The sequence below is a fragment of the Sphaerodactylus townsendi genome, linkage group LG15 (genome assembly GCF_021028975.2).
Source record: "Sphaerodactylus townsendi isolate TG3544 linkage group LG15, MPM_Stown_v2.3, whole genome shotgun sequence".
NCBI lineage: Eukaryota > Metazoa > Chordata > Lepidosauria > Squamata > Sphaerodactylidae > Sphaerodactylus > Sphaerodactylus townsendi.
In genome coordinates this window covers 27,736,676-27,762,257 of record NC_059439.1, presented here as the reverse complement: position 1 = coordinate 27,762,257, position 25,582 = coordinate 27,736,676, and the positions used below count along the sequence as shown (strand labels likewise).

Genomic DNA, 25,582 nt, shown 5'->3' with positions numbered 1-25,582 from the left:
GAGGTCGGTCCCCCACAGCATGCTGGGAGATGTAGTTCCTGACCTCTCGGACTCCACTGGAGGGAGCGCTTTTCCCAGAGCAGGGGTGTGCAACCTGCGGCTCTCCAGATGTTCATGGACTACAATTCCCACCAGCCCCTGCCAGCATGGCCAATTGGCAGGGGCTGGTGGGATTTGTAGTCCATGAACATCTGGAGAGCCGCAGGTTGCGTATCTCTGAATGGCTGCCTATGGTTTCACATGAAAATCTATTTGCCCAGGATGCTGATCTTGTACACTGTATGTGTAACCTCAGCTTGTGGGTTCTGTGGGGCAGTACTTGGAATGAGTTGCAACAACAATTTTTAAACAACAATATGGTTTACTTCTCTTTACAATTAACATTAAACATCAACATTTAACGTTACAATTCAAGGTCCTGTTCAGGTTGCATTTCAAGTCCTTCTATCTACAGTCTACTGATATTGCCAAGTCCAATTTCTTCTTTGCAAGTTGGCTGGCTCCTGAAGACTCCAAGGGCTTGATGAACAGGTTGCAACATGATGAAGGTTTCCAGGAGAACTCTCACCCATTACAACCACAAAAGAAACCCTTAACAAGGTGTTAAGGGCTTATAGAAATCAAGGTCCGAGTCTGGTAGCCTTGTTTCTTCTGCAAAAGAGCTCTTGCAGCCTCTCTGCTGCTCCGAGTCTCCACCCCCTTACTGGGTCAACCCATTCTGGGCCAACCCATTCTGGGCATGGGGGTTACATATGCAATCTGCCTCAAAAGCTATATATGTTTTTAAAGCAACAGTCACACAGATCTAAAGGGTTTCAACCTTCACACTACCTTCTTTTATATTTTCCCAAAGATTAAAAAAAGTGTTGGCATGCGGTACATTAAAAATCACAAAATGTGCAGTGGTAAAGGTTTTGTTCTTCAGCAATTTCTTGTAACATCTGGAGAGCCGCAGGTTGCAGACCCCTGTCCCAGAGGCATGTGAAGGGCCCCTTCCGCACATGCAGATTAATGCACTTTCAATCCACTTTCACAACGGTTTCAAGTGTTACCACTTGAAAGGGGTATAAGCTACTAATCCTGGCAGAAAATTTAGCAATGCAGGGAAACGAAGCCTTAAAGCAGGGGAGAGGGCAGCAGAGTCAGCTCAATTGGTGTTGTTGGGTGTGTGTGTGGTGTGTGTGTGTGATGCAAATTCACTGATGCAAATTCATTTTCATGTATTAAAGTCAAACAGCAGCAATATATTCCCAGCACCAGTTTTCTTTGAACCGCGTCTTTATTGGGTGATGGGATTTGGGGGGTGGGGGGTGGGGGGAGAACAGGCACACTGGTTAGTCAAGAGCAATTAAACAGAAAACATCAACAGGAAACATTTGCTATTGGCACACAGTGCCTACCTCTGCCAGCAACCTTTGGGTTCACGGTCACGGTCACCCAAAGTCAAATGTGGGTGATTCATTGAGGGATGTCGTAGTTCTGTTAGGGTGCTTCCGCATTGTCGTGCTCGACCTGAGATCGACTAGAGTCCGACCCGAGTCCTCCGCACAGACGTAGCGTCGGACTCGTGTCTGACTCGACTCACCTCCCTCTCGCCATTGAATTTCTCGACTCTACTGGGGAGTTGAGTCGACTGGCGGACTCGGGTTGCACTCGAGCCGAAGCCGACGGAGTGCGGAATCTCCGTCACTCGACTCTGCCATGTAGCCAATCACAACTAAGTATTTCGCCCATGCGCAGAAGGGGAGACTGGTGGCGGCGCGAAAAGCTTTGGGCATGCGCAGAACGGGGGACACAGCAACCAATCGGAACGCAGCACAGGGAGGTGGTCCCGCCCTCTGAGCTCGGCTCCGGAGACACGAGTCGGCTGCTGTGCGGAGGAACGGGAGGACTCGAGTCAAGGTAAGACTCCGCCGACACGAGTCAAACCTGAGTCGACTCGTGTGTCCGGAAGGGCTCTTAGTGATTGCTAGATGGAGTGAGCGACAACTGAAGGCTGTGGCAACCTATGGGAGCCAAATCAATTGTTTGCCCATTTCCTCGCCCCCTATCCCTTGTTCTGTGTTAGGGTTAGGTGCCACTCTAACAAACTCTGTGTTTTATAGTGGAGTGTTGACACTGTATGCTGTTGTGATGCCTGGGCTCTGTTGGGGGGTTTTTAGTCAGGTCTGTGGAGAGGTGTATAGGAACGGCACTTTTGATGAGTCCATTTGGACTAAACTATTGATGAGACTCTGAATGGTTGCTGTAACTATCTGTCTTTTATGGACAATTGTTTTATTGTTTTATTGTATTTATTGTTTTATTGTATTTATTGTATTTTGGAATGCCAATAAAGGCTATCATTATCATTATCAACAGGAAACATTTAACATAGTGATTCTGGATTACTTTATAGACTCCTTTTGCATGGGGTGAATCTTTCCCCTTCTGAATTCACACAGTGTCTTCCTGCCGTTTCTACTTTCCCTGCTCCTGGCAGGATTCAATGATATAATTTTGTTCTTTAGCATTTCTCTCTCTCTTTTTTGCAAGCAATCTTTGGGTCTTCTTGGGCTTTGGTATATACGTTTCTTCTACATAACTGGATATGTTTTCTAAATAGACTTTTCATACATTTTTCATAACTTGTGGGCAGTTGTTTTCCTGCCTTTTGTGCTGTTGCCCCTTTATAGTTTATTTTGATTGTGGCCTTTGAGAAAACGGAATGATCTTTTTCAGCCTGGATTCAACAGTTGTATCTCAGGATACGATGACATACACAAGTTCTACCACCACTACTCTGCTTTTGGAGAACATGCAAATATGCTTTTCCTTCACCCAAAAGGAACCCCTTGTCCTATCTTTTTTTGATGGTGGGATTTGAAAAAGTTGGATGATTTCTTGTTGCGTTGATTCAACAGTTGCGTTGCTTAGTGGTATCTCAGGATGAGAATACTCACACCACTATCACTACGATCACTACCACCGTGATGCTCAGAAGCTCTGGAAGAACGTGCAAAATTGCTGTTCCTTTGCCCTGTAAACAAACTGAAAGAGGGTGAAGAAGGAGGAGCAAACTAATCCAAAGAACTTGGAGGTGCAGGCAGAGGCGTAGCTCCAAGGGGACAGAGGGGGTTGTGCACGCCGCACCGGGTGCGCGCCCCTGTGGGGGTGTGGCGAGGGCGTTCTGGGGGTGGGACAGGGCAGGACAGGGCAGGGCAGGACGGAGGACGCACCAGTGCATCGGGTGCTTTCCCCCCTTGCTACCTCTGGGGAAGGAAGGAAGTCCTAAGGCAGGGGAGAGGGCTCTGGTGCTAATTCAGCTGAGTATGGTGGATCCTGCTGCAAACTCATTTTCATGAATTAAATCCAAACAGCAACAACATTTTTACGATGCTTCTTTTCTTTGAACTGTGTCTTTATTGGATGATGGAATTTGGGATAGGAACAGGCAAAGGTGTTGGTCTAGAGGAATTAAACAGAGAATATCAACAGAAGATGTTTAATGAAATTCAACCATTTCATAGTCTCACTGTCCTTGGACACATCTGTATAACAAGCTGAAGACTAACTAGAGAGCTGGAATTCCAGGACTTAGTTCCTGCCGATAAGATCAGAGTCTGGGACTAGTGAAGCTGAGTCCAAGATGGGGCTGCCATCTTTCCTTCTGGCAAAGCGCCTGTCCCTTCAGCTTCACAATTGACCCACATGGAGATACAGGGACTGGGACACAGTTTGACACACTGAAAATCTATTTGCCTCCCCACAGATAGAGGCCCCTTCCGCACATGCAGAATAATGCACTTTCAATCCACTTTCAATGCACTTTGCAGCTGGCTTTTACTGTGCGGAATAGCAAAATCCACTTGCAAACAATTGTGAAAGTGGATTGAAAGTGCATTATTCTGCATGTGCGGAAGGGGCCTAGACCCAGGCCTGGAAATAGTGTTGCTAATATGCTTAAGGAAGAATAGCCTGGCCCTTTAGTAGCGAGTTCAAGTCCGAACGTGGGTAGGTGAGCCTTTTCATAGTATGGAAGTGAGTAACACCTCCTGAGCTTTGATGGGGATCATACTGGTAGTAAGGTGACCATCTAGAACAGCGGTTCTCAACCTGTGGGTCGGGACCCCTTTGGGGGTCGAACGACCCTTTCACAGGGGTCGCCTAAGACTCTTTGCATCAGTGTTCTCCATCTGTAAAATGGATAAATGTTAGGGTTGGGGGTCACCACAATATGAGGAACTGTATTAAAGGGTCGCGGCATTAGGAAGGTTGAGAACCACTGATCTGGAATGATCAGTATAAAAAGTAGCAACCCTACCTGTCTTCTTTGGTAGTGCTGCATACTTAAACCAATGAGCATGTCAGGGATGTTTTTTTATCCCGCCTTTTAAAGCGACACGCTCTCCTTTCTTCAGTTCACAACACCCCTCGGTTGTAGTTTCGTGTGAGTAACCATGACTGGGCCCAAGGTCACCCAGTGAGTTTTACTGCTGAGTTGTCCTGGTCCATCACTAGTCTCTACATCCTACTGATTCTTGAGTCCCTTGCTGACCTCCTCTCTTTTGATAAAACAACACCTTCGTGGAGCTTTTTTTTTTTCTTGGAAGAATGACTTTGAACCAATGACGGCTGTTCTCTTAGTGTTACTCCCTCCCCTCCAGGAAGTCCTATTGCTTGCTGGAGGAGCCCTGCAGGTTCCCGCTTGGACGTGGGCCGGTCTTAAGATCCGCCAGGTTCTTTATCCCAAAGCCAACTTCAGCTCCACCAGTAAGCAGAAGGTCGAAACCAGTGCAGAAAGTTCCATCAGCGGCAAGATACAGGGCAGCCAAAGCTACTTCTTCTGGGGTCCCCAAACGTCCCAGTAGCTGTAAGAGTTCAAGAGAAGAGGGATAAATGTGGAATTCTATACCGGTCTCAAGTGAGATAAGATCATAAAGCATCAGCAGTTGAATCTGTGTGAGGCAGGATTTTCTAATAGTAGAATGCAGATTTTTGGTGTTTGTCTTCACAGCCTTTCTTATTGTTATCATCTTAGAGCAGTGGTTCTCAACCTGGGGGTCAGGACCCCATTGGGGGTCGAACGACCCGTTCACAGGGGTCGCCTAAGACTCTCTGCATCAGTGTTCTCCATCTGTAAAATGGATAAATGTTAGGGTTGGGGGTCACCACAACATGAGGAACTGTATTGAAGGGTCGCGGCATTAGGAAGTTGAGAACCACTGACTTAGAGGCAGTAGAAGCACGGCTGCCAATTCCACCTGGGGAGATCTAGATGCAGTGTCTGGGGAAGGCAAAGTCTGAAAAGAGTGTCAGAGCTGAGGCCCCTTCCACATGTGCAGAATAATGCACTTTCAATCCACTTTCACAATGGTTTGCAAGTGGATTTTGCTCTTCCGCACAGGAAACTCCAGCTGCAAAGTGCATTGAAAGTGGACTGAAAGTGCATTATTTTGCATGTGCGGAAGGGGCCTTAGAGGGGATGCTTCTTCAATAGGAGATTGAAGTGCATTCACCCCCCTGTAGACACTCTTGCGCATAGGTGTCAAACTCGCGGCCCTCCAGATGTTATGGACTACAGTTCCCATCATCCCCTGCAGTGGCGTACCTAGGCAAACTGGAGCCCTGGGCAAAACCTGAGTTTGATGCCTCCCCAACAACAACAATAACCTTTATTAGGCATTGAAAGAATAAAAGAAAGAAAGAAAGAAAACAAGCATTGGCAGGAAGGCGGTGGATTTAAAAGGAGAATCTGGGGAAATTTAGGGTGTGCCTGCTGTCAGGGGTGCAATTATTAAGATAGCAGCACCAAAATTTTAGAGTATCTTCATGAGCCCCTACTGATGATACCAACCAGGTTTGGTGAAGTTTGGTTCAGGGGGTCCAAAGTTATGGACCCTCCAAGGTGTAGCCCCCATCTTTTATTAGCTCCCATTGGAAACAATGGAGGATGGGGACACTCCCTATGGGAATCCATAACTTTGGACTCCCTAAACCAAACCTCACCAAACCTGGGAGATATCATTAGAATAGTCTCCTGAAAAATCCCTGAAATTTTGGTGCTGCTAGCCTAAAAACTGCGCCCCTGCAGGCCAAAAACAGAAAAAAAACACTGAAAATTCAAAAAATCCCACCTGCATTTTTGGCGCCCCCCACAAGGAGGCGCCCTGGGCAACTGCCCACTTTGCCCAATGGGAGGAACGCCTCTGATCCCCTGCCAGCATCATGCTGGCAGGGGATGATGGGAACTATAGTCCATAACATCTGGAGTACCGCGAGTTTGACACCTGTGCTTCTGTTTTCTCTTGAGCAACTGGTCTGTGTAGCATGGAGGATGTCAGTTCCGACCCTCAGAACTGCAACTTTAGGTCAAACCATTTATCAGCAGCAGCACCATTCCTGTTTCCCCACAACACACTTGCCTGATAACTTTTGCCATCTTCGAGTGTAGCCTCCGGATCCGGGAACTGATTTATATACCTTTCGTTCATGGGAGTCCAGATGTGACCCACTGAAATGCTAGAGTTCAAAATGTTTGGAATTTTTTAATTTAAAAACAACAACAAACTCTTGGGTGTCATGAGACATGATGAAATATGTCCCCCAAATGAATCTGAAGAAATGTCTTTGCTGTTGTCCCTGGAACCGTATCAGCTTCTTTGATAACCTTGCAGTTTTACACACCATGGCTTACTTGTCTTATTTCCCGTAGCAGCCTCTAGGGGTGCAGGGAGAGACTGACTCCTATTCTACAGACTCCTATTCTACAGAGGAATCATTGAGTCTGTTATCTGCACCTCTATAACTGTGTGGTTTGGTTCTGCAACCCAACAAGATCGACACAGACTTCAGAGAATAATCAGAACTGCAGAAAAAACAATTGCTGCTAACCTGCCTTCCATTGAGGACCTGTATACTGCACGGGTCAAAAAAAGGGCTGTGAAAATATTTACTGACCCCTCGCATCCTGGACATAAAAACTGTTTCTAACTCTTACTCCTCTAAACGTCGCTACAGAGCACTGCACACCAAGACAACTAGACATAAGAACAGCTTCTTTTCCCGAATGCCATCACTCTGTTAAACAAATAATTCCCTCGATAATGGTATCAAACTATTTATTACCTATATTTATTATATAATTACTGCACTACTTTTCATCATTCCCTATTACCCATCTCCCTCCCAATTATGACTGTAATGACTATATGGCCTAGTGCTGACATTTGAACATTTTATTTATGATTTACTACATTTTATGTTTTATTACTATTGATTGTTTCCTGATTGCTTACTAGACCTATATGACAATCATTAAGTGCTGTACCTTATGATTCTTGACAAATGTATTTTCTTTTATGTACACTGAGAGCATATGCACCGGAGACAAATTCCTTGTGTGTCCAATCACACTTGGCCAATAAAGATTCTATTCTATTCTATTCTAGTATATGTCCCCGATGACAAAAAGACCTCTCTTCACCTCCTGCAGGTAACAGGGTTCAAAATTAGCTAACATTCAAATGAATGTGACCAAACATGCTGCGGACAGCTCTGCCAGGCGTTCAGTATGGTCAGGTGGTCTTACGCATGAATTCACTACTTCCACCCAGTCCCAGGACATTAAGTCCTAGGTGGAGAATTTGCCCCATAAGTCAGGTTATGGGGCCCATAAGTAAGTTGTGCTTAGATGGCCAGCAACAGCAACAAATTCCTGATGTTGAGGTATGGAGGACCTGTCTTTCATCTCTGATAGTATTCTGTCAAAAGCAATGTAGATCAAGGGTTCTGTATAGATATTAGTCACTCTTACCAGTTCACTCGTACTCCGTATTTGCTCTCATCTATGGCCAGGGTTTTGGTCATTGCAATAACTGCACCCTGCAAGAGAAACACACAAAAAGTGGTTGCCAACTGATCAGAAGTGTCTTGGCCTCATTTTGATGACAGCCTGATGTGCATGAAGAGAAATACTTCTTTCATGATATGGACCTAAACAATTCCTGCAACCGAGGAAGCTCTTAAGCTTCTATTAAAGGGACAGGGTGTTTTTCTCACGACTGCTTGGCAGCCAGCATAGAAAGCATAGGGCTAAATCTTTTCGTCCCTCAACATTCATCCCTCATCATCCCTTCTCATCCCTCAACATCCCTCATCCCTCATCATCCCTTCTCATCCCTCAACATCCCTCATCATCCCTTCTCATCCCTCATCATCCCTTCTCATCCCTCATCATCCCTTCTCATCCCTCAACATCCCTCATCCCTCATCATCCCTTCTCATCCCTCAACATCCCTCATCCCTCATCATCCCTTCTCATCCCTCAACATCACTCATCCCTGAGCCCTGCAGGGATAAGTCGGGATATAAATCCAGTAAATAAATAAAACAAACAAATAAACATTGACATTCAGCACCTGAATCATCACCGTCCCCACAAAGATCTGTTCCCTCTGAGCAAAAGGCAATGGAGGATGGGGACAATTTGGCCTTAGATATCCTTCTGATCCCTAGACTGGATTGTGAGTACTGGGGACCTCAAGCATTGATTTCTTTAGCAGTTTGTTGGAGAATAACAGAGAACAAGAAATCCAATCTTTCAAAGTTGGGGTTCCAGCCAGGTTTGCATGGCATGGGGGGGAAATGACATCACCTCGTAAAGAACTTCCCATGAAAATTCTTTTCACGAGACGGAACGTTTCATTTCCTCTAGTCAGTCGGTAGCCTTACTTGGGGTGAGCTTTTCTCAGTCTGGAAAGAAAGCAAATAAGCAAATCTATATTCCTACTAGTGGTCCCTGGCCCCTCGGTGATGCGGCTGGCCTCCACATGGGCCAGGGCCTTCACGGCTCTGGCCCCGGCCTGGTGGAACGCTCTTCCTCCAACTGTCCGGGCCCCCTGCGGGACCTTGGTGAGTTCCGCTGGGCCTGTAAGACGGAGCTGTTCCGCTGGGCCTTTGGAGGAACCGGCCGCTGATGGTGCCCCCTTCCCCCCCTTTCATGGCCCTTTACCTCATGGCCCTCTACATCTGGGACCTGCCATTCCTCCCTCTTGGGGGAGAGGATTTTGAATATGGAGCTGCTGGACGCCATTTATATTTATGCTAAAAAATTTATTGTATTTATGAGATTTAGCTTTTACTGTTTTATCGCTGCTTTTAAAGATTTAGCCATTTTATATTATATTATGTTTATTGTTGTACACCGCCCGGAGCCCCTCGGGGATAGGGCGGTATAAAAATCTAATAAATAAATAAATAAATAAAAAGAAATAAAATAAAACCTTTACTATTTACACACTGATTTTAGCCTCATGTATGAGCACTGAAAAGTGAGCTGAAAAATCCCATCCTGGTCTCTGTGTTTTGGAGCAACTTGACTGACAAGCGCCCACAGGTTTCAAACCTGTATCTGCTACTGAAGGGACTATTGAAAGCACAAGACTGCAAGCTTTAGGGGGGAAATTAGCAACCCATTCCATCCTTTGGTTAGGAATACCTTGCTTGAGGCATGTGACACAATATTATTCATCCCAAAAACACCGTCGATACCACCTATGTTGACGATGTTTCCTCTCGTTTCCCGTAAGTAGGGCAGCGCATACTGTACATAAAACACAAAAAGAAACATTGTGCTTGGTCTCAAAAAAGAAACTTCTGAAGATGTCATATGCTGCAGTCAGACCGTCACATTCATGCACCAAACTTCCCAACACGGCTAGCAGAAATCCTTGTAGCAGGCGATGAACCCTTAGGGTGCAAAGCAGGTCCTTAGCGTTGGAGCTAGGGACCTTTCCCATCATTCTGACTTGGAAAGCAGAGAAATGACAGACACACAGAGGCGCAGCTACCAGGGGGCCGGGGTGCGCATTGCACCGGGCACACGCCTGGGAGGGGCACAAAAAATTCAGGTTTGTTAGTGGGGTTTTTTTTTTGTCTTTTTAGTGTTACTTCAGTTTTTGGCCTGCAGAGGGCACAGTTTTAGTCTAGCAGCACCAAAATTTCAGTGATTTTTCAGGAGATTCTCCTGATGATACCATCCAGGTTTGGTGAGGTTTGGTTCTGGGGGTCAAAAGTTATAGACTCCCAAAGGGGGTGCCACCATCCCCCCCTTGTTTCCAATATGAGCTAATAGGAGATGGGGTTACACCTTTGAAGGTCCATAACTTTGGATCCCCTGAACCAAAATTCACCAAACCTGGGTGGTATCATCAGGAGAGTCTCCTAAAGATACCCTGAAATTTTTGGTGTGGCTAGCTTAACAATTGCATCCCTGACAGCAGGCACCCCCCAAATTTCCCCAGATTCTCCTTTTAAATCCACCCCCTCAGTGGAGAATCTGAGGTCCCCAGTTTAAACATTGAAAGTGATGCTGTTTCAGGGTGGGGGATAATTCACCCCAAAACAGCATTACTTTCAATGTTGTTTTAACTGGGGACCCCAGATTCTCCCTTTAAGGTGGATTTAAAAGGAGAATCTGGGCTCCCTAGTTTAAACACCATTGAAAGTTATACTGTTTGGGGGTGGATTCCAGCATCACAGCGGCCGCCCATGGGGGGAGGGGGCGCAAAACTCAGATTTTGCACCGGGCTCTATTTTCCTGAGCTATGCCTCCGCAGACACAGGTAAAGCATTGTATTTATGAATTGTATTCCATTCCGGTGCCGAGCGGTCGCTCTTCGTTGAGCTCCTCCACCTTTTAAAGATAAGTTTTAAATTTCTCCTACCCTTTGTAGTTTTATCTCTTAGCATTTAGCACTTTCTTTTAAATTAGAGCTTTCTGTTGCAATTTTGTTGAGACAGACTATAATAAAGAACCTTCTGAGCTGATATTTTAAAACCAGGCTAAAATCCACAATACTTTAATAATAGCAGTGCTGACTAATGAGTCTGTTTCCCTTTTGTTTTTAAAACAAGTTGTGTACTTCTGAAGCCTGGAGCTTCCCTATCATCAGGTGTGGTTGAACTGCTGGTTTTATTTTATCTTTATTTTTTATTTTCTTGGCTCAACCAGAGAGTTTGAGGGTTTTTTTTTTTTGTTTTTTTTGCTGGCTCATTCCCTGACCAGCTGGTGTGGAGACGCCACAGCCCCAACTCTCAGCTAAAAGCCTTGAGACTTCTACTAAAGTTTTGTTTTTTTTAACACCAGCTGTCAAGGTTCTGTTTTATATTATATATTTTCAATGAACTTCTGAAGTTTAATGAACTTTTGAAGTTTGCTCTTAACCCTTTTAGCTACTCAGTATTTTTACCAGCCCTTGCAATCTTAAGCGTCTGTTTTAGCTTAGTGTAAATAATTGCTCCTGTGTGAATATTTTACTCATTGTCTGATTGTTTTACGGCTGCTATCTAAAATGAAGAACGGGAGGAAACGGTACCTTTCATCCCCACACTCTCCATGCCAGAAGTCTAGTAAACAGACTAAAATTGACCAGTTTTTCACCGACAATTCTCCAGTGGAGGCACTAATTGAGGGCTTAACACTATCAAATAGATTTGCTCCATTGGAAGCTAACCTGGAGCTGGAGGATATGTTTCCAAGCCCTGCAGAAGAAGTTTTTGCAACAAGCCCATCTCCAACTGGTTTAGGAAAACAGGATGCTTTAATTCCAAGTTTACAAAAGCCTCCAAACAAGAATAAAGAACTAACAACACATGACAATTTATACATTCGACAGGAACTTTTCTCTAATGAGTTGATTTTAATTTCAAAAACTCTTGACCTACTTTTAACAAATTTTACCACCCTGGGGGCTAAATTAGACTTGATCTCCCATCAAATTTTAAAGACACAAGCTTCAGGAAATGGATCTGACGCGGTAGCTCCCTTTTATTCAGACACTGCCCATTGGCCTTCAAGGCCTACGCCTCACCCCAGTTAAAGCTAGTTAATATGAATTCGTTAATTTTGCAAAAAGAGCAAGTGGTGTTGTATATTGGACATTCCAAGCTAAACCAAAATAGGTGGTCAAATTATAGTGCAATTAGGTTCTCTTTGAGCCAGTTGTTAAAGTGTGCTCCAAACAAGACTCAGTTGACTTCATATGAATACTTGCCCCCTGTGGATTACTATAAAAGAATTGCCCTAACTTTTAGTACATCTAAAATGCCTTCACTATTGTTGAAACATCTCCACTTTTTTTCCAGAAGGTATGATATTAAAATTATGCGTTTCTTTAGGAATACTACTATCCACAGACTCATTGAGGACACCCATGCTACACCTGACAAGAGAAATGCAAATTTAAAGGAGTTCAACAAAGCGACTGCTGTTGGAAACCCTAACAAAACTGGACCCTCTTCAGAAGCTTTCACCAAAGGAATCAAAGAACTAGCGGATGAGTGGAAGCAACTTGAGATGTCCCTGAATGAAATCCACTCTTCCCACCAACATATCCTTGAGGAAGTGGAGGATGTTTTGCGCCTCAATTCTGCTCCCAATTCTGTTCCAGAGGCCTTGGGGGGATGTATTATGCTCTGGAAATTCCCCTTCTTGCCCAACCTTACTTGCCTATAATCCTGCAATTCAAAGTTACTGTTCTCCAGATAACTCTCCTAATGAAGCAATTTGCGTGCCCATAAGCAAAGGGAAAAGTTGTCTGATAAGATGGACAAAATTGACTTTGAAATTGACTCAAGATCTACTACACTGCTTCAAACTGACTCAACCACAAAGCCCAAAGAAGCGTGAGGCGTACAGGATCTGGCTGAACTTTGAGCTCCAAGGGATAATAATTGCACCTCTGGATTTCGTGATCTTTCTATTGGCCTTCAAGAAGATCTAGTTGATATTTCAGCCTCCTCTGCACCTGCACTTGGTCAAAGAAACTTCATTAAATCAACAGCTCAAGTCCACCACTATGGAATCATCCCGAATAACGGCTCAACTTCAGAAACCCGGAACAATTTCCAGAGTACCCATGTCAGTCACACACCCAGACATGAACTCTACAGTTAACAGAATTTCATCTAATGGATGTGTACAGCACTCTCAGTCACAGATCACACCACTGGACGGTACAGCCTGACGCCAGAAATGTCCTGCACTATCGATACTTTCCTGGAACATATCAGGGTGGTGCCGCCACATAGGGGATTCTGATTTAATGAAATTTCTAGCCAGTTTTAATATTATCTCATTACAAGAGACTTGGACCAGTAGCGACATTCATCTTGCAGGTTATGCCTCCTTCTCAATTCCAGCATTCAGGTCAAAAGCCAGAGGGAGGATGAGAGCAGGTACTTGTATCCTAGTCTCTCAACGCAGAAATCAATGCAGTAGCACTAAACTCGTGCCCGCCTTTGGCCCAAGCCCTATTGATTTCGCAGCTCAATCTGAAATTTTTACTAGTAAATGTTTATTTGCCACCCGCAGAAGAGGCAAGCATTCTTGTAGAGAACTGGTCACGATTCCATCAATACATACTTTCGCTTGAGCAAGAACATCCTCTGACACCCGTCGTCATTGCTGGTGATCTAAACACCAGGATCGGAGAAAATGATTCAGCCCTAAGTCAAAGATGTGGCTTAAATTTGGATGAAATTCAATCTGACACCATATCTCAATGCAGGTTGTCCAGCGATCACACCATAAATCAAGCAGCTCCCCATTTGATAGACCTTTGCCTATCAGCAAATAGGGTAATTTTAAATGGTCTTCCTCCCTTTGATTACCCTGGAAAGTTCACGTTTAGATCTGCACGTGGGGTGAGTGTGATTGATTATGTAATAATATCGCCTGAACTAACAAACCACATTGATCACTTTGCAATTATGGCTCGAGCGGAAAGTGAGCACTCTCCCCTTCTTCTTAGACTAATAAACAAGTCCTTTCAGAGCAAATCCGCTCATGAAGAAGGGTCTTCCTGTCATGTCCAGCTGCGCTCGCCGCAGGAAACTGAACTAAACGTCGCTCATTCTATTTCTGATGATCGGATGGCTAACTTTCTTCAACAGTTAACTGCTGCAAGGACAGCAGAGGAGGTTTGTCAAATCTATAATGAACTGGTTTCCTATCTAACCATTCAGGGTTCCAGTAATCAATCACATCATAAATTTTCACATTCAGTGAATCCCTCCACCTGGTTTGACGGAGAATGTATGAGCAGCAAGTCCCAACTCCGGAAGTTATTTCATCATTGTGAACTTAGAGGAAAAGTGTAAGCTATCAAAAGAGTACCTCGCAGCTAGAAAAGTCCCTATCATGATCTTTTAAAGACCAAAAAGAAATTACATCTTACAAGATTTGGAACAATCTCCATCAAGCCTTTAACTCCAGAGACAGCAAAAGCTTTTGGTACAGCATAATTAATTCAAGTGCAGAAGTGAGCCCTATACAGCCATCCAGTTCTCAGATTTCAGTGGAAGCATGGAGGACACATTTTACAGCCATTTTCTGCAATCCAGAACTTTTGGATACTCCATGTGCAACTGGAGCAGCAAAGCATTTACCTGAATGGCCTCCTGTCAGCTCCGGCGAGTTGTTCACCCTTATATCGGTCCTAAAACAAGGGAAAGCGCCAGGCCCTGATGGCCTGCCACCTGAACTCTTTAGAAGATTCCGGAGTTCTGGGCACCTATTTTGGCTACCCTGTTTAGCAAACTTAACAACAGTGGCTGTATCCTAAGCATTGGACTGAAGCTATCGTTTTACCTCGACATAAAAAAGGCGGTCCACCACATCCAGGTAGCCATCGCACCATAAGCTTGCTTTCCGTGGCTAGTAAGCTTTACGCCAGGGACCTTATGATACGTCGCCCTGCCTGGTCCTCTGCAGTGCAAGGCCCGGAACAGATAGGATATGCCACGGGTAAAGCCACCCTTGTACAATGTCTTGTTTTAAACCATTTGGCGGAGAAATATTGGCACCCCAAGGGTGGGAAACTCCTTCTTGCTTTCCTAGATTTGAAATGCGCATTCGACTCTATCCCCAGGAATCAGCTGTGGGAAAAATTGACTGTGTTGGGAATAGACCAGAGATTACTGTTTCTTATTCGCCAGTTGTATTCCTCAACTACCTGTCAAGTTCGTTGTGATCGTGCGGGCCGCCTAACTTCACCTATAGTTTCTAACAAGGGAGTCAAGCAGGGTTGTATTCTTGCTCCTCTCCTGTTCAATCTTTATTTAAACGACCTTGCTCCTCATTTATCTCAGACTGAAAGTCACGCACCCATTTTGGGACAAAGACCCACATGTGCACTTCTCTATGCAGACGACACTGTGTTACTGTCTCGGTCCAAGGTGGGCCTGCAAAGACTACTTCAAGCCTTTGCGACGTACTGCACAAACAGTGCCCTGTCGATTGAAGATAAAAAATCCAAAGTGCTGATCTTCGAATTCAAAAAAACTCAGCACGTGTAAAATAAACGCTACATTGATTAAACAGGTCCCATCATACATGTACTTAGGAATCACCTGCCATCGTTCCCTAATCTGTACATCTCATATCCACCAGACTCTCAATACAAGTAAAATCAAAGTGTTGGCAATATCCAGATTTTTCACACCAGAGGCGGTCAATTTTTTCCTGCCGCAATGGAAGTTTTTCAGTTAAAACTACTGCCATAATTACTTTCAGAGCTCCAATCTGGGGAGCAAAAACCGCTGAGAAATTAGAGAGTGTTCAATCTTTGTTTCTTAAATGTCGTTTATTGGGTCTTCCAAACTCAGTCACGTATCAAGTTCTTTGTTTAGAAACCGGAGCCAAGACAATTTTTTCCCGGGTTTGGCTCTCTTTGTTTTAAATACTGGCTTCGCCTTCATTATAGAGCCCTCGAGGCAGTCTCACATATATTTTCTGTTAAGCGACCACTTCCACTCCACCTGGCACACCAAAATTATCAAACAGCAAAATAAACAACATAGGTGTATCTTTTTGACCAACTCCTACTGATGGGACGAAAGACAGAGCTTTCGGAGTTTTTGAAACAGCATTACTCTTGACATTGAAGGGGCAGCTTCTCTCACAGCTGGAGCCTGCAGAACTTGTTCTCCCACATTTTATGGCATTTACACCACCATTGCGGGTTTTATGGCTAAATATATGAGTAATTTAACCAATCCACATACCTCCGCCAGATATTTTTATGCTTGCTTTCGGCTCAAATGTGTTACCAACTGCCCAAACAAGAGGCAGATATCCATGGCATCCCACAGGAGAACAGGACTTGTTCGCAATGCCAGCCCGGGCCACCACCGAAACAACTGAACACGTGCTCCTTCATTGCAAAGATTTGGCAGTCTATCGGTTGCTTTTTCTCGAGGCCATCTTGAAGAAATTTTCAGTGAGATCAGACAAGGAAATAGTTTCACACCTGCTTAGTGACCATCATCCCCACACTACTGAATCAGTTGCCAGGTTTTTAACAAAGGCACTTGGATCAAGAGTGAAACCTTTGTGTAAATTTTAGTCAATTGGTTTTAACATAATCTGTATTTTACCACTCTTTATATGCCATTAAAGGTTTTGTATTTGTATTTGTATTTGTATTCCATTCCAGGTTTTTTCTCCTTGGCTTTCAACTCTGGATGAAGGAAGAGGGAAACTCCTTCCAAGTTAGAAACACTCACCTTTGATGCTAACAAAACACTCAGAGTGTTGAGTTTTAGGACTCTGCGGAATTCCTGGGCAGTCACATCATCTATCTTCTCGGCATAAGCTGTTTGCAAGAGGACTCAAGTTCAAGTTCAAAGACCTTTATTAGGCATTAAAACATAGCAGAGCTAAGTAATCCAAATACAGTTTTACAAGATAGAACAGGTACTCCTGTTTCAAAAATGCATACATCAGAGCGAAAGAGGAGACCAGGAAATTATTTCGTAATAGTGAGCAAGAATTTGGCCACTATGTCCAATTGCTTGGGATTCTCTGTATTCAGAAGATAGTTCAGTTTAAGATTAAAAAGGCTTGGATGGACCAGTAGGGGATCCCCTAGAAACAGGTTTGGTCTAAAATCGTTAAATTTTGGACAAACTAATAAAATGTGCTCCAATGACTTCTCAGAGGTTTGACAGTATTCACAGGTACGCTTTTGCTGTGAAGGTGCCGTGAATCTCTCTGGGGAAAAGGTTAGTGGAAATGTGTTGGTTCTCGCTCTGGTCAATAGCCACCTCAGCTTAGGGTCAGACAAGATGTTTAAATATGCAGCTGTCTTGCATTTCCCGGGCATGATGTTAAAATGGAGGGGAGAGAACAAGAGGATATAAAACGGAAGTAGACAAAATCCACAGAGACAAAAATCCACAAACAGCAGGAGACCCCCATTTCGGGAATATGCTGATGGATTTCACACCCGTTTCGATGTGTAAAGGAATACTCACTTCGCTAAAACTGCAAGTCAAACATAATAGATCAGTGGTGGCGAACCTTTGGCACTCCAGATGTTATGGACTACAATTCCCATCAGCCCCTGCCAGCATGGCCAATTGGCCATGCTGGAAGAAACGATAGATGGGAATTGCTCACTAACATCTAAGTGCCAAAGGTTCACTTCTGTGTAATAGATCATCTGGATGCAAGAATAGCCCTACTGTATTCCACAAGTGGTCCATTTAACCCAGAGGCAAACAATATGCTCCAAAAAGCCCCAAGCCTCTCCTGCCTATCGGCCTGGAGTTGTCAACCTCCAAGTTGGGCCTGAAAATCTCCTAGGTTACAAAGATGCGTTCCTCTGCTGAAATGCTTGCTTTGGAGGTTGGGATCTGTAGCATTGAAGCCGGCTGAGGTCACTCTCATCACCCAAACAATGCCTTCCACATGGTTCTCCCCAAGTCTCCTGAAATTCTCCAGCACAAAGTTGACTGTCCCACGACCACTGGTCCTCAGAGGACTATGGGCTCTGAATACAGAGGTTTTGTTTCACTATCATAGCTAACTGTTTTTTTTTCACTATCTTAGGCCCCTTCCGCACACGCAAAATAATGCGTTTTCAAACCACTTTCACAACTGTTTGCAAGTGGATTTTGCCATTCCGCACAGCTTCAGAGAGCACTGAAAGCAGTTTGAAAGTGCATTATTCTGCATGTGCGGAATGAGCCATAGCTAAGACTGACCTATTCCACGGGGCCTTTGGGGGGGCTGGCCGCAGTTCTACCGCCCCCCACTGAGGCTGCCTGTTTTCCACCTTGGCTGGGCCCTGATCTCTATCTTGGGTCCTACCTACCCCCTCCCTCCGTTGGCCTTTGGACCGGGCGCTCTGTTGTTTTAACCTGTATGTAACTTTGTAATCGCTTTTTAAGCTTTTAAGTTTTTAACGAATTAAGCTGCATTCTTGTATTTTTGTAACGATTTGTTGATTTGCTGTTTAAAAGCACAGCCATTTTGTGAGCCGCCTCGAGCCCTTTGGGGGTGAGGCAGCTTATAAATCTAACGAATAAATAAATAAATAAATAAATAAATAAATAAATAAATAAATAAATAACGAACTAACAGACTAATGAACTAACGAACTAACGAACTAACGAACTGGTATTGATGGAGCCATCCTCCATGAATCCATCTTAGCCTCCAATTCAACTAGAGGCAGAGGTGGGATCCAACCAGTTCTCACCACTTCTCTAGAAGTGGTTACTGATTTTTTCTGAATGCCGAGAAGGGGTTACTAAAGCAACCTCCCTGCCCAATAGGGACTGGAGGTGCGTGTGTGCGGCGGCGCCACTGTTTGAATCCCACCACCATCGGAACCTGTTATTAAAATTTTTGGATCCCACCACTGACTAGAGGCCATCACTTCATCCTGGAACAGCAAAGTCCACAAGCTGATTAGTCATGAAAGAAAGAAGTCCTTCCTCGAGAAAAAGGGGTAGAACGGGAGATGCTTCAGGGAAGGGAGTTCTAAGAACATCAAACAAATATCTTGCATTATAAGGATGCAGTCATTTCTTTAGCTTCATTTTTGTGAACAGGCACCAGCAAAGTTATAGTTCCTGGAACCCACTGTTGAACAAGTCCATTCTGGCTTTTGAATAAACAAAAAAAAAACACCACACACTCATGCGCATCCACATACAACCCAGTAATTCTTCCCAGAACTCAACAGTTTTGAACATCACTCACCATCTCCAGCGTTGTTCACGAGGCAGTCCAGGCATCCGTAACGTTCTACAGTTACCAGAATTAATCTCTGCAAGAAGAAGGATGAAAAAAGGTTGAAGGGAGGGCGGGAATAACAACACAACCGAGAGCCCTGCAGTTCCAGAACTACAAGCTGTCACCACTGTCAGAACTACCCTGGTCGGCACCTCTTCCAGGAGTTAGGAGCAAGACAGAGGAGCTGCGTAGAGCAAGAATCAAGGAGAAGAGAGGAGAAGAGAACCCAAAAAACACAGTACATGTGTGGAATGGGGGAGTAGCCCAGATCAGTTTGAGGAAATGGTGCGCCAGTGCGTTTTGGCTGAGTGGTGTGAGTGAGCTACTTTTCTTTCACTTGAAGGACCCAACAAAATGTAAGGGGGGAGGTGTGGATGGCAGTGGGAGGGTGTGGGAAGGCTGGCTGTGGGCGGAGGGAAGATGTCTAAAGCAAAGCTGGGTTCACTGGCAAATCTGCCTGCTTTGATGCCAAAGGAAAATTAAAATCGTGCTGAAAGTGGTCTCACTGGCCACGGAGAGAATGAAAAATGAAAGCAGGGCTTGAAGAAATACGTCTGTACAAGAAATCTTGCTGCGATGGACATTCGCCCCCACCGTGCAGCAAACACGTTGTGCATAATTGGCTTCCCTCACAATTAGTAAGGCAACTAGGGTTATCTCTTCTCTTTCCTAACCAGTTTGTCGGTTCTATACTTTGGTTTGTTGGTAAAGCTTTCTTTACTGTGAATCACTTCAGTCTCCTGACTGCCGCACAGACTCTCTGCCAACCCGTCATTCCTGACTTAGCCCAGAATCAAGGAGGCACCATTTGAATTTAGTTTCTGACACCTGCTCATTGTTAGATCCTGAAAACCTCCCACACCAGCCGTGGGAATGGCATACTATGGGCCTTTCCCCACTTTTCCCTCGGCCGCCATTGCTGCGCGCAATTCCCAGTGCACGGCATCCCTGGCGCGCGCCCGGGCGTCCCCACGACCCCGCGCTCTGCTGGAAGTGGTCTCACTGGCCACGGAGAGAATGAAAAATGAAAGCAGGGCTTGAAGAAATACGTCTGTACAAGATACGTCACCAAAAGGCGCCCTTTGCAAGAGCGCCAGGGATGCCGATGCTGAGAGTAGCGACAAGCGGCGGTGTCCGGGAACGCAGCTAAGCCGTAGCCGCCCCTCTGGAGTAGGGGAGTGCCGGGGGACCCCGCGCTACTCTCCTCAAGTAGCGCGGGGCTTACGGTAAGTGGGGAAAGGCCCTATGAATGCAAAAGCTAGAAGCGAAAAATTGATGGAACCCCATGCAACCACCTAAGCAGTGGAGAGACTGGTCCCTTTACAGGCGAGAAACACATTCTGAGTTCATAGAAGAGGAGCGGAAATCGAGAGGAAGGGCCCAGAATGAACGGGGTCACCACCATTCAGACACCTGAGAATTAGAATAGAGAATGGAGAATAGTTTTACTAATGGGGACAGTGATGCAGAAGAAGAACCCCCCAGGGAAGGACCGGTCTTCACCCATTTTTAACCTACCTTAATGTCTGTCTCATTGCAGACATCGCAGACTTGGAAGTAAGCGTCCCCTGGGCACCCACAATTCTGCAGCTCTCTCTGAATTGCTTCTCCCACTTCCACTACAAAGTGGAAGAACAGAACAGTCGCCAGCAGAACAACCTTCTCATTCAACCTTTCCTGTACGGCTTTTTAGCTTATCCCTCCATCCTCTTCTCCATCTATGCTCAGGCTCTAAATACACAAAAGGCTTTAAATATACGACGCGTGTGCTAAATGTGCTGAAGATCATTCCTTTCCTCTCTTCAGAACATAAGGACAAGCCAGCTGGATCAGACCAGAGTCCGTCTAGTCCAGCTCTCTGCTACTCGCAGTGGCCCACCAGGTTGCCACTGGGAGCTCACGTGCAGGAGGTGAAAGCAATGGCCTTCTGCGGCTGCTGCTGCTCCCGAGCACCTGGTCTGCCAAGGCATTTGCAATCTCAGATCAAAGAGGATCAAGATTGGTAGCCATAAATCAACTTCTCCATAAATCTGTCCAAGCCCCCTTTAAAGCTATCCAGGTTAGTGGCCATCACCCCCTCCTGTGGCAGCATATTCCAAACACCAATCACACGTTGCGTGAAGAAGTGTTTCCTTTTATTAGTCCCAATTCTTCCCCCCTCTCTTGGTGGTTGTTTTTTCTTTCATTTGGAGAAAGACAGCCTGAAAGGGCTGCAAAAAAACAAACAGACAAACTACTACATTTTGGTTTCAACGGAGAAACACATTCCTCGTGGAGGAGGCAGGTCTTGTCTACTGTTGCCCACTGGAGCATGGGTGGGAACATAAGAACATAAGAACATAAGAACTGGCCTGCTGGATCAGACCAGAGTCCATCTAGTCCAGCACTCTGCTACTCGCAGTGGCCCACCAGGTGCCTTTGGGAGCTCACATGCAGGAGGTGAAAGCAATGGCCTTCTGCTGCTGCTGCTCTTGAGCACCTGGTCTGCTAAGGCATTTGCAATCTGAGATCAAGGCAGATCAAGACTGGTAGCCATAGATCAACTTCTCCTCCATAAATCTATCCAAGCCCTTTTTAAAGCCATCCAGGTTAGTGGCCATCTCTACCTCCTGTGGCAGCATATTCCAAACACCAATCACACGTTGCGTGAAGAAGTGTTTCCTTTTATTAGTCCTAATTCTTCCCCCCAGCATTTTCAATGAATGCCCCCTGAGAAAGGAATTGATGATCAATAAGTATTTAAGGAAGAGAAAGGAATTGATGACCAATAAGTATTCAAAATAAGTATACGTATACAGTCGAAAAAGGTCTGACGATCCCTCTTTCTGTCACCTGCCTCTTGATGTCTTTGCAACACTCAAGGATAAATTTTAATCCAAATTCCTTTCCAGTATTTGCTGTCTTGTGTGCCTTGAAGCAGAAGATGAGAATTGCCACTTGGACCACAGGCTTCCCATTCCAGCTTACTGTCCTCTCTGACTCCACTATCCTAAACCTCTCTGTACCTCATCGTTTCTTTGTATTTACTAAACTGACATACAGCAAATGGGGAGCGAGGGGTTGGATAGTGCGATCATATCACTCCTGTGTCAGAAATTCCACCCGGGTTGCCCGTCTGTCCCTGGATATAGTCCATTCGGAGTTCTGCTTCTTACCCTCAAGGCCGTCAAAGGCTTGGACCAAGGGTCCTCGAAGAACCTCCTGCTCTTACATGGTCCAGCACCGCTCCCCACAGTGGTGTAGTGGTTAAGAGCCGGTGCATTCTAATCTGGAGGAACCGGGTTTGATTCCCCACTCTGCTGCTTGAGCTGTGGAGGCTTATCTGGGCAATTCAGGCTCATTCCGCACATGCAGAATAATGCACTTTCAAACTGCTTTCAGTGCTCTTTGAAGCTGTGCAGAATAGCAAAATCCACTTGCAAACAGTTGTGAAAGTGGTTTGAAAATGCATTATTTTGCGTGTGCGGAAGGGGCCTCAGATTAGCCTGTGCACTCCCACACACGCCAGCTGGGTGGCCTTGGGCTAGTCACAGCTTTTCGGAGTTCTCTCGGCCCCACCCACCTCACAGGGTATTTGTTGTGAGGGGGGAAGGGAAAGGAGATTGTAAGCCCCTTTAAGTCTCCGATAGGAGAGAAAGGGGAGATATAAATCCAACTCTCTTCTTCTTCTTCTTCTTCTTCTTCTTCTTCTTCTTCTTCTTCTTCTTCTTCTTCTTCTTCTTCTTCTTCTTCTTCTTCTTCTTCTTCTTCTTCTTCTTCTTCTTCTTCTTCTTCTTCTTCTTCTTCTTCTTCTTCTTCTTCTTCTTCTTCTTCTTCTTCTTCTTCTTCTTGGCTCTCTTTCTCTGCAGGGGTGATGTGGATGGTGGCCAGAGAAAGGGCTTTTGCAGTAGTGACACCTGACCTATGAAATTATTTTGTTCGTCACCTGGCAGAGGAGCTTTAGCTTGGATGAACTTCAAGTCTTGTTCAAAACACATTTATTTTAAACCAAGAAGGGCACCCTGTCATGGATCAATAAGGTAAAGTGCTCTAGACTCACCTTGAGATGGTTCTGAACAGAAGACCACATTGGCTCCTTGGCGAACTGGAGGGTGAGGAGAGAAAGGAAAAGAAGACAAAACTCAAGAGGTTTGGCTCAGTCTTGTGGCACATCAACAACTAATGAAAAGTCTCGAGTTCACAACACTTTATGCTGGAAGCTAGTACTGCGTAAGTTCTTTTTGTCAATTTTGGATACACATACCTTAAGAACATAAGAACTAGCCTGCTGGATCAGATCAGAGTCCATCTAGTCCAGTATTCTGCTACTCGCAGTGGCCCACCAGGTGCCTTTGGGAGCTCATGTGCAGGATGTGAAAGCAATGGCCTTCTGCTGCTGCTGCTCCTGAGCACCTGGTCTGCTAAGGCATTTGCAATCTGAGTTCAAGGAGGATCAAGATTGGTAGCCATAGATCGACTTCTCCTCCATAAATCTGTCCAAGCCCTTTTTAAAGCTATCCAGGCTAGTGGCCATCACCACCTCCTGTGGCAGCATATTCCAAACACCAATCACATGTTGTGTGAAGAAGTGTTTCCTTTTATTAGTCCTAATTCTTCCCCCCAGCATTTTATGCCTTGGATGACATAAAGGGTACATTTCCTTCCCTCTCATTTTCTCTCCATCCCAGATTATAGATGTGGGAGTGAGACTTTCCAGTCTTCCTAGCAGGCTTGGTCCCGGCACCGTTGGCATCAAATGGCTTTTCTTCCATCTCCAGTTCTTTCCATCCTTACCAAATTCTCTCACAATGACCAGACCAATGCCAGAGGTGCCGCCGGTCACAATCACCACCTTGCCCGGGTAACGCAGCTGCCCCGCCATGTCTGCTGTTAGCCTCCGTCTCTCGTAATGAATAAAACCCGTGTATAGCTTTGAATATATAGGCTTTTGGGTGGAGCGAGGCAATTATTTAATTGGCCTGGTGCAGGGGTGTAACAAAGCAAACTGGAGCCCTGGGCAAAACCTGAGTTGGATGCCCCCCCCCCCCCCCATGGGCGGCCACCCCACCACGACCAAAAATGCTTTTTGCACCAAGTCATTGGTGCCTGCAGGGGGTGCATTTGTAGACATATCGCCACCAAAATTTCAGGGTCTCATCAGGAGACTGTCCTTGTGCTACCCCCCAAGTTTGGTGCAGTTTGGCTCAGTGGGGCCAAAGTTATGGACCCTCAAAGGTGTAGCCCCCATCTCCTTTTAGCTCCCATTGGAAACAATGGGGGATGGGGGCACCCCCTTTGGGAGTCCATAACTTTGGACTCCCGGAACTAAACTGCACCAAACCTGGGGGGTAGCATAAGTTTCAGTCTCTCCCTGATGAAGTACGCTGAGAATGGCGATTCTAAATCACACCTGTGGAGGCCAAAAACAGAAAACCACTAAAAATACCCAAAAACTAACCCTGCATTTTTGGTGCCCCCCACAAGGTGATGCCCTGGGCAGCTGCCCACCTTGCCCAATGGGCATTTCACCCCTGGCCTGGTGGGAGAAGAGTGTGTGGCTAGTTGGACAAGAATAGGTTGTGGAGCAGGAGGTTTGGTTTGAGCTGGGAGAAAAAGGGAGGGAAAAGTTTTTAGAAGCTCTTGTGTTGGTTCCAAGTGATGGACTCATTGTCAAAACATCTACATGGAAGAAGTAGGTAGGAGCTGTAAAGAAAGCAGGTCTCGTTGGATTCCCCATTTATGATCTTGCCGCTGAGGATATTTCGTGTAATATGGGATGGGCCTTCCCCCCACCCACTCTTCCTTCAGTAAAATAACTTCCTCATGAAAACGTTTTCCCCCAGATCATCTCTTCAAATTTAATCACATTTTCTTCTCCTCTGAAACTCTCCCTCCCAGACCTGGGGGAGGGGCGTGGTCCTCTGTACTTTGCTTCTCCTTGGGTGCTGCTGGCGGAATTCTTTATAGACAGAGAGGGCAGATGAACACGGCAACTGTTGTTGGGGGGCGGAAAGGGGAGGCTCTGATGGACAATTGCCGTGATGCACTGGACGGAACGTTTCATGTAAGACTTTCAATTAAAGTGTATACGCGGGAAATGCACTGGGCACAAGCACTTTAATGCACTTTCAATCCACTTTCATCAGAGGCATAGCTAGGGGAAATGGAGCCGGGTGCAAAATCGGAGTTTTTCGCTCGCGCGCCCCCCCATGTTCGTTTCTGTTTTTTGGATTTTTAGTATTTTTTCAGTTTTTGGCCTGCAGGGGGCCCAGTTTTTAGGCTAGCAACATCAAAAATTCACAGTATCTTTAGAAGACTCTCCTGATGATACCTCCCAGGTTTGGTGAATTTTGGTTCAAGGGGTCCAAAGTTATGGACCCTCAAAAGGGTAGCCCCATCTACTATTCGCTCCCATTGGAAACAGCTCAAATCAAACCTCCTGCTCCACAACCTATTCTTGTCCAACTAGCCACACACTCTTCTCCCACCAGGCCAATTAAATAATTGCCTCGCTCCACCCAAAAGCCTACATATTCA

At 45.4% G+C, this 25,582-nt stretch overlaps 1 protein-coding gene across 1 annotated transcript; it reads right to left on the bottom strand.

The window, feature by feature from the left end:
* Positions 1-4,652: 4,652 nt before the first annotated feature.
* On the bottom strand, positions 4,653-23,927 carry LOC125444290 (17-beta-hydroxysteroid dehydrogenase 14-like). The gene is made up of 9 exons (XM_048516717.1): positions 23,840-23,927; positions 23,106-23,150; positions 20,585-20,685; positions 19,034-19,100; positions 16,549-16,637; positions 9,479-9,583; positions 7,796-7,863; positions 6,405-6,501; positions 4,653-4,850 (listed from the first exon to the last, which is right to left on the bottom strand). Exons 1-9 carry the CDS (start codon positions 23,925-23,927, stop codon positions 4,653-4,655), a joined length of 858 nt encoding a protein of 285 aa, XP_048372674.1.
* Between the last annotated feature and the right edge of the window lie 1,655 nt (positions 23,928-25,582).

Coding starts and splice junctions, on each gene's coding strand:
- LOC125444290 (XM_048516717.1), bottom strand. CDS start 23,927: ATGGCGGGGCAGCTGCGTTACCCGGGCAAGGTGGTGATTGTGACCGGC. Junction 6,502..7,795: donor TACGGAGTACGAGTGAACTG/GTAAGAGTGACT, acceptor TTTGAACTCTAG/CATTTCAGTGGGTCACATCT. Junction 4,851..6,404: donor AAGATGGCAAAAGTTATCAG/GCAAGTGTGTTG, acceptor GAACTCTTACAG/CTACTGGGACGTTTGGGGAC.